The 8,682-nt window shown below is 39.9% G+C and overlaps 1 protein-coding gene across 1 annotated transcript; it reads right to left on the bottom strand.

Annotated features, from left to right (window-relative positions):
- Nucleotides 1–1,102: 1,102 nt before the first annotated feature.
- Nucleotides 1,103–7,588, bottom strand: LOC136423318 (failed axon connections homolog). The gene is made up of 5 exons (XM_066411442.1): nucleotides 7,372–7,588; nucleotides 5,051–5,190; nucleotides 3,724–3,890; nucleotides 3,138–3,343; nucleotides 1,103–1,308 (listed from the first exon to the last, which is right to left on the bottom strand). Exons 1-5 carry the CDS (start codon nucleotides 7,586–7,588, stop codon nucleotides 1,103–1,105), a joined length of 936 nt encoding a protein of 311 aa, XP_066267539.1.
- Between the last annotated feature and the right edge of the window lie 1,094 nt (nucleotides 7,589–8,682).

The raw sequence follows: 8,682 nt of genomic DNA, 5'->3' as shown, positions 1-8,682 counted from the left end.
ACACATTTTCACCAACATTCCCTCTGTACAAGGGTGAAAAGGCAGTTTCGAGTTTGGTAGTGTTATATCTTACGTGTTACTATTGTTGCACAACAAACCTTATATTGACAGAAGTAACTATCAACTTGCCAACAGTTTAGTTCCGTAATATCTTATTGCGATAGCGTTTAACAAAATAAACATCTAACAATTGTCGTATGATTACAACTTTTTCAGGATAAATTTTGATTACAATCATAAAACCATAATACCACCAAACGAGACTGTACCAGGTATGATCTGTTCTTTACCAAGACAAGCACTGGAATGAAAAAGATCGCAGAGCTAGAGTCGATTCCAAGTCACCGCAAGTGTTTTATTACAATATTTGTAATTATTTTGAAAAATGTATAATAGAAGAATATCTGACTGACAATAGTTCTCAATTTTTCTAAAAGATTGAAAATAAAAATGTGAATTTATTTGAATTCAATTAGATAATTCAGAAATATTTTGAAAAAGTAACTGCAAAATATCTCTTTATCTAGAATAATTTCTAAACATCTATGTGACTCTTTCACTTTTAGAAATATTCTCACAAAAATCATAATGATAGAAAATGGTAAACAATGGTAGAGTGGCAATTGCCCCCATAAAAGTAGGTGCTAATCCGGCCCTTCGAATTCTGTCTGCTTTTGTACATCTTTAGATTTCACTGCAGTGCACTGTTGGGTCCTTTGTGGAAAGCTTTCTTCCCTAACCCACGCAAGGATGTGTGAATTGCTTTCTTCTCAGCCCTCTGACCTCTGTATAAAGATGTTACAAATAATGGTAACAAATGGTAAGAAATCATAAAGAACTGTGAATAATAGTAGAATGCTGTAAACATTATTTAGAAACTATTGTAAATATCATATTCTACATAATGAATATTTTTGATATTTCTTAAGTTTAAGAAAACTTTGAAAATATTTCTAAAGTTGATATGACATTCAAAATGTTTCAAAAGTATCAAATCTCTTACACAAATAATTACAACAAATTGAAAATATTTCTTAACTATGACATGCAATAACAACCCTTGCGGTGACTTGAAATAGACTCTATGTTCTCACAGGTATTTTTAAGCATCATTTCCAGTCAGCTGGTCCCAGTCTGGCCAATAGCGGTCCTTGATGCGGTTGCAGTAGGCCAGCAGGTTAGGACAGTCCACAGTGACAATCCTGTGTAGGTAGGAGTCTGGCGCGGTCCAAACTATCTCTGACAGCTGACCGAACACTGCTGCATCCACCTCAGTAGGCTCATCTCCCATCAGGTAAGGTTTAGTACCTGGACAAGAGAAACAAAAACAGAAATTGGACGTTTGAATCTTATTTGTTCTTAAATTGACTGAATGAATATAACTAAAAATAGTATTAAAAGACTGGAATTTCTGGCATCCATTGGGACTGAAATTCCTGGCATTCCATTGGGACTGGAATTCCCGGCATTCCATTAGGACCTGCCATACCTATACTAAGCTAACAGCCTTGCTCAGGCACCAGGCTTGGCGAACCTCCCACTGCACGAAATGGCCTCGTATCCCGGCGTATACGTACAGGGATTCCTCCGGAAATATTCCATATCCCGGTGCGGATTTAGCGTATCCGTTAAAACTAACGGATACGCCAAATCCGCACCGGGATATGGAATATTTCCGGAGGAATCCCTGTACGTATACGCCGGGATACGAGGCCATTTCGTGCAGTGTCCCGTGTTTCGGCACTGGAACACGGGAGAGGGCGAGGCAGTAACTTGTTATATAAAATTACAAAAAGAAAATACTTATGATTGAATATTAATATTTTTCTTTAGTGGCTGAAGTGACATATTCAGTACAGTTGTGAAGACGCACATGAGTGTGTTTTGCTGCACTTGGTGGTACCAGCAGCTGTTAAGTTAAAATGGATGACAAAATTCACTTATGTCATGGTGTGGTGATTGAACCATTTAACGCTCTGACGAAGGCTAGCCCTTGAGAGGAGACGATAGTTATGTGGATACAGATGCGGCATCATCAGACGTCAATTAGAAGATAGCATTGTTAACGTCAGCAAGTGTTCCCGCACACTATTAGTCTATTAGGGATATTTTCCGAACAAAGTGATAACTGTAGATAAAGAAAACATTAGCGCGTTTGTGTGTGTGTGTTTGTTTGTTTGTTTGTTTGTTTCTCTCTCTCTCTCTCTCTCTTGCTCTCTCTCTCTCTCTCTCTCTCTCTCTCTCTCTCTCTCTCTCTCTCTCAACAACAACAACAACCACTGTCGCCATGGCATTGTCTTTTTTTCATTGCCGATATTGTTGGGTCTATTATAGAATGTCTTTAAAAACATGTATTTCTTAATCTTTTATTTACATGTGCATGTGATATGAAACACAAGTCTCGTGTGACAACTGTTCCAAGTTTACATACGGGCAACAGGTATTTATCACTATCTGATAGAAAAGATTCTAGACAATGGAGCTTCAAGCATTGACTACATTCAGTTATATATTTAGTTACATGCTATTTTATACAGGGTGGGAAACTATTTAATACTTTTCAAGATTATAATTTTTTTTGTTTAGTAACAAATGAGAGGGTTGTAACATAATATTCGAAAGTGAGAAGAGAGGAAATAGTTTTGGCTGTTAGACAGTATGCAGATTGCCAATGGGGTTTAGTGGTTAAAGTCTGAATGCTGTGTTCAACATAGCCTGGTCCCAGTCTCTGGAGGTCGGCTTATGGGTTTTTACCGGGCCCAGTCTACTTTATTGAACCGTTTCTGATATAGCCTTTCTACTTCGGCTGTCACCCTACTTCCGCTACCACCTTACTTTCGCCGCCACCTAGGTGGCGAGCTGATTTAATCCAAGGCCGTAAACTAACACCGAGAGCGGGCTAAGCTTTCTGGGCGGGCAGGGGTCACTCCCAGCGCCGTAGAGATATCAGAGAGCCACCGAGGGTATTGTTTCCAGGCTATGTTCAATAGGGAAAATCACTTGATGCTAGTCCTTTTGACTCCTGAAATTGAACTTATTTTCAGTAAGGGCTGTATCTTGGATGGGGTGTAATGCGGAGGCTCTTTCTTTGATATTGAATGAATCGCTGCGATGAAAAGGTTTAAATAAAAACTTACCCAGAAAACTTGATATGGCCTTGAGGTCTTTCTCGATGATGCCTACCAGTTCACCCTTGGAATGTCGACCGATGCCGTGAGCCCGCATCATCTGTCTGAATTTGTCCTTTGCAGCTGACCTCCGGAGGAACAGGAAGATCCACGGAAGCTCAATCAACTCATGTATCTTGTCATAGTTATCTATCCACCTCTCCTGGATCAGGCCCCTACACAACAAGACACATGGTTTGAAGACTTGCAATAATAATAATGGTTTAATGGTCAGAAATTATCCGTGCAATGGCAGCCAGTGCTGAATTGATGCAGGGTTTACAATCATATAATACAGAACAGATACATATTTGCTCCAGATCCAGAATAGTGGATCAAACCTTGCAATCTGGTCTTACGCTTCTTATGCTTGTACTTGTAGTACACACATGTTGTGTCGAGCCTGAGGGCGACGTATAAGTTATATGTAGCAAAGAAATAAACAGACAACTTAGAAATAACTAAAAAATAAAGACGTGATATACAGAGAGTATACATCAATGATATCAGTCTTCTACACTACATCAGGAAAAAAAAACTGGTAGCATGTACGCACCAGTATGTGTTCTCCTCCACCATCTTAGTGAAGGCCCTGCTGACGGCCTTGTCTGCATCACTCAGGGACTGGTTTAGGTCCACACCTTTCTCCCTATTCAGGAACTCCAAGATGAGACCAGAGTCCCCCAAGGCTTCACCGTTGTATTCAATCCATGGGATTTTCCCCTGTGGAAGTTTTAAACGTTTTATCTAACGTTATGTTATATCGTTAATTGATGCTTATATTCTTCGTAAAATTGTTAAATTTAGACGTCGATTTCTACTTAGCAATATTATCTAAAATATCACACTTAAGTACTTCTAGTTGACTCTCCTTGAGGGAGACCCAAGCAGCCCCCGGCAGCAGGGCATTATGTAACACAGGCTACAATAGGTATGATTGTAAAATTTGATAAATACGCTTCCCAATTATATAATATAACACATTCTATGCATTAACAACGGAGACATGATCAAATGTATTCAAGTTTCTAAACATGTTTGAGCAAGAGTAATTTCAGATTAGACACAATATTGACAATAATGTTATGTCAATGCTAGAAAAGTCATATCTTCACAGCTATTGCACATGTAGGTACAAATGGAAAGCTAAAGCTTTGCATTTAACTACGACAGGACATAATCTTTGTAGAAAAGACTTGATGTGTACCTGAATATAATCCACAATTCTTCTTAAAACCAAGTCAGTGTGGTTTTAGGTACAGGTACACTGGTTTAGGTACAGGTCCGGACCCGAACCTGTACCTAAACTACTTGTTCAGAAAATGGTAGATTTTCAATAAGGACAAAAGCATGTTTGAACTGGTAACAGCATAATATTTAATTGTATTATTCTATGAAAACACAGATGGAAATTTGACTCCAGCCTTGCAAACGTGGTTTATGTGCTGGAGTATAGTTAAGATGTGGCTTTAAAGAACTGCCAAGAAATACAGTAATTTCATAGTAATTTTATCTGTCAAAGTGGCCATCCCCTGATTAGTACAGGTCCAATACGAGTCCACCACGGTTCATGTATTTTGGATCTGTACCTAATTGATTGCACCCAGTACTTTACTGTATCGGTACACTGTACCGGTACACAGCTCTAGTATGACATAATTTGACATAGTTTTAGCTCACGTCAGCTATAGACACGGGAGAAAGTCCGAGACGGAGATGAACGCGAATTAATTAGGAGCTCTCACAAACAGGGTGACAGAACAGAACCAAGATGGCGGACAGCGGATCGCGTGACCATTACATCATTATTACGTCATAACATTAACATGCTATATGTGACGTCACACTACAAACGCGGCGCTGATTTTTGCGTACACACAAACCTTTGGACCGGAAAAGCTCATCTGATACATGGGCTCGTATGAGATATCAGCCATACGCAGATATGTCTCCAGCTTCATGCCAAACGGCGTCAGATTCGGGATCGCCTTCACAGGTGTTGGCCCATGGACGTATACTTTTCCTGTGGAAAATGAGGTGATTTTAAAGGGCATTAGACACCAATGACATCACCATTAACGATTTCCTGAAATTACATAAAACATAATACTACTCTTTAATAACATAGAAATTTTCACAAGATATGTTATTGAACATCGAACCCTCAAAACTTCATACCTCCAGCTTTTGATTCTTCCCACAAGATAATTACATTAATCGGTGACTTGACCAGTCATGACATCACAATGAACGTGGCAGCTGATTTGGAACTTTGCACTGCGGCTCGGAAAGAACGTTATTTTTGCAAGGAAACAAAATAGATATTGTTGTGTCCTTTAATTGAATGTACCAGGTATCTTTAGGTAGGTTATGAGTCAGCAATCCTAACCGCCGCGCCACCCGTTTGATACTGTATATTATATAGGACACCCTTGTTACTGCTAGCGAGTTTAGAGCACAAAAATTTCGTCACATGTTATATCAAGGACTGCCATTGTTGATCTAAACGAGTGTGGTAAGTTTAAAGGTCCAGAGATTTCCCATTTTCACACGGCGATTTTGAGATTTTAAAATCGCTGTGCCGTAAAAGTGTGGTGCCCCGACCCGTGCGCACATATGCGCGCTGCGACTGGACACCATACTTATGCACAAACAAGAGGTCACTTTGCACATGTTCGCAGCTAGAACTCACAATTCCCATTGCCGCATTTGTATGCAACTTGGCATATCGTTTGCTAGGTTGCGTGTGGTGATGCACGTTGTCTATTTTACAATTTAACAGTGACTATTCGATCACAGCAAGTAGCGAAAGAATCTACCCTATATCTGCTTGCGACATTGGGCGACAGCGGACCGGTTTTTAATTTAAGCATGGTCTCTATGAGAGGGTAGTTCCACTTGCGCATTAATACAGGGGTGGAATTATGATATTGAATTGACGATAAAAGCAGTTACGGTGTAACAAAGACATCGTGCATCACCACGCCCAACCTAACAAACGGTAGGTTTGCCAAGTTACACACCAATGTGACGACGGGAACGTGAGTTCTAGCTGCGAACGCGCAAACAAAATCATTTCCAATACTCCCGTCAGGAGGTCATCCTCCTTCCCGGAGTAACAAAATGATGTTTTGGAAGAGGCGTAGAAGTATACAGTGGTTTTAAGTTAGCCAAGCAACTAAGCAGTTTGCTTCATAAGGACGGGAGTTGATAAGATTAAATAACAATGCGGTGAAGCTTTTGAGCTTAAAATGACTTTTGAGTTGACAATCGTTTAGTGATTTACATATAAACCAGGTTTGTTGCCATGAAACATTGAATACGCTTCAGTCCTTTCTCCAAACCTGTTGGGAAAACGTTCAAATTTTCTATTATTAGCTTTCTTTGTCACAGAAATACGCATCTTATTCTGCTACAACACAGTCACTTACTATATTTTGAATACAAAAATAAAAGACGTGTCAATTGTGATACCATTTATTATAGCTTTACCTCGCTTTCTTGTTTCAAGGCATATATATCAAAATTTCAATAAAAGGTGCTTTTTTTTTGCCCACCTCTGTTTTCGTGCTATCGCATTAGCTGTGGAGTCTGCAGGGGATGTCATCCATAAAATTTACTTGCTGTGGCATTGCGTTATCGTGGTGTTGTCGATATGATTTTTTTTGTTCGGTTGTTTTTCATTTAATCTCTTACTGTTTTTCTAAGTTTAAGCTCTGTCTAAAGTAAAAGATACACTAACGTGGTACATAATTCTCTACAGGTTGAGCTCAGGAGTTGGGACAGTCATGAATCATTAGAACTTGCAACGTTTCCACCAGACATGCGTCCTTGCGTCAGCTGGGCGTCTAAAACACATTTTGAAGGGAGGCTAATTTCTGTCACCAGTGCAAGTAGAATCTTAGAACAACCGCTCTTTTGGTAAGAAAGATGAACTCCTAGGGTACTCTGTTACGCAGTCCAGGGCCAGGGGCCAGCCCAAAAAACATCAAACTCACACCCGGTACCCACGATTTGATATCTAGAAGTGTTTGTTACACACACAACAACAAAACGAATACAAAGAAGAGTGTTTTCTGAGGATTCTCTTTGCTATATATACATGAACATTTAGCCACTGCATAAGAGCCTTTGTTGAGATTACCAGTACCAACTCACTTCTATAAAAACGCCCTACACAAATGTAACTTAACAGCACTCATACCTGGCGTAAACTCTTTCCTTAACTTGACTTTGTTTCGCCTCTGCCCACCGCAGACGGTCCACAACACTGCCCCGACGAACAGCGCAGAGGCGCCGACCAGAACAGCCTGGTCCAGAGGGAGTTGGATGGGGTCCGTGAACATCAGCAGGGCTGAAGCTTGGAGACTCTCATACAAGGCAACTAGCGATCCTTGGACATTTTCTAAGAACCCCGACATTTCAAAACGTCCCGAAGCTGGTATCCTCTGAATAGTTCAAAGAAAAAAGCAAAAGTATTGCAAAACTTCACTGAATAGACACGGACAGGACTGTGTCTTTCTTATGATTCGACTAGCATGTGATTAGTGACTGACTAGGGGTTAATCTAGGGGAGGGGCCACCATTTAAACACATGGTTAACGTTCGCCATGAAATAAAATCATCTCAAAACATTTCAAACACCAAGTCCTCCAAAACTCGACTGGTGAGGTTTTGATAATAGGTAAGAGAACAGCGGGAGGTCAGCTCCGACAATTTAAAGAGCTGCAGTCAGAAATTTAAAATTACACAAGCAGGATCTCATCCCCTGTCCTAATGGGTCAGTCCAGTCGGTGAGAAACCAGGTCAATCTCATGTAGTCGTTAAGAGGGCCTGTAAAGGGGAGTAGTGATTACGAATTACGCAACATTTTCGTCGCCGATTACGAAATACGTTAAATTCTTAGAGATGATTACGAATTACGTTAAATCATAAGGCTTCCAAACAGGCTTCAAGACTTTACACAAGATGCAACTATCTAGTTCTGCGTCAAAACTCTAAATTCTGAGACAATACTCACACACCTAGCGGCTGAACTCTTAGCCTGGGTCAAAGCTGGTAAAATTTAGCATCTTGGAGATGACTTGAAAAGCACCTTAATTTAGTTTTTTTTGCATTAAACGCATTAGTGATAATGACGAAGTCTAGACTAGCGTGAGTTCACACGCAATGACTTCTGTATCAAATGGAGTCTAACCTGTTTTTAACTTATAATACGTAGCACTATTGAACTACGAACTTTCACGTCACATCTGACATGGGAGGCCACATTTGAGCCCGATAAACACCACAGCTTGCTTATGAATAAAGAACTTTTATGGTAGGAATTTCTATTTTTGTGTATTTAGAAATAATAATGTGACGTTATAGAGGGACATGTGCTATCACATACACTGAAGTTCTTCTAAGTCAACTCCAACGTATTTGAAGAAAATACGGTATCATTGCACAATGTCATGGTTCTTCCAATGACAACATGGTATCCCGACGTGCGCTCTTGTAAAATACCCTAATT

This window comes from Branchiostoma lanceolatum, chromosome 17 (genome assembly GCF_035083965.1).
Source record: "Branchiostoma lanceolatum isolate klBraLanc5 chromosome 17, klBraLanc5.hap2, whole genome shotgun sequence".
NCBI classification, from domain to species: domain Eukaryota; kingdom Metazoa; phylum Chordata; class Leptocardii; order Amphioxiformes; family Branchiostomatidae; genus Branchiostoma; species Branchiostoma lanceolatum.
The sequence above is the reverse complement of the archived record's forward strand: the minus strand, read 5'-3'. Positions and strand labels throughout refer to the sequence as shown.

Coding starts and splice junctions, on each gene's coding strand:
- LOC136423318 (XM_066411442.1), bottom strand. CDS start 7,588: ATGTCGGGGTTCTTAGAAAATGTCCAAGGATCGCTAGTTGCCTTGTAT. Junction 5,191..7,371: donor AAGGAAAGAGTTTACGCCAG/GTATGAGTGCTG, acceptor CATTTTCCACAG/GAAAAGTATACGTCCATGGG. Junction 3,891..5,050: donor TGAGCTTTTCCGGTCCAAAG/GTTTGTGTGTAC, acceptor AAACTTCCACAG/GGGAAAATCCCATGGATTGA.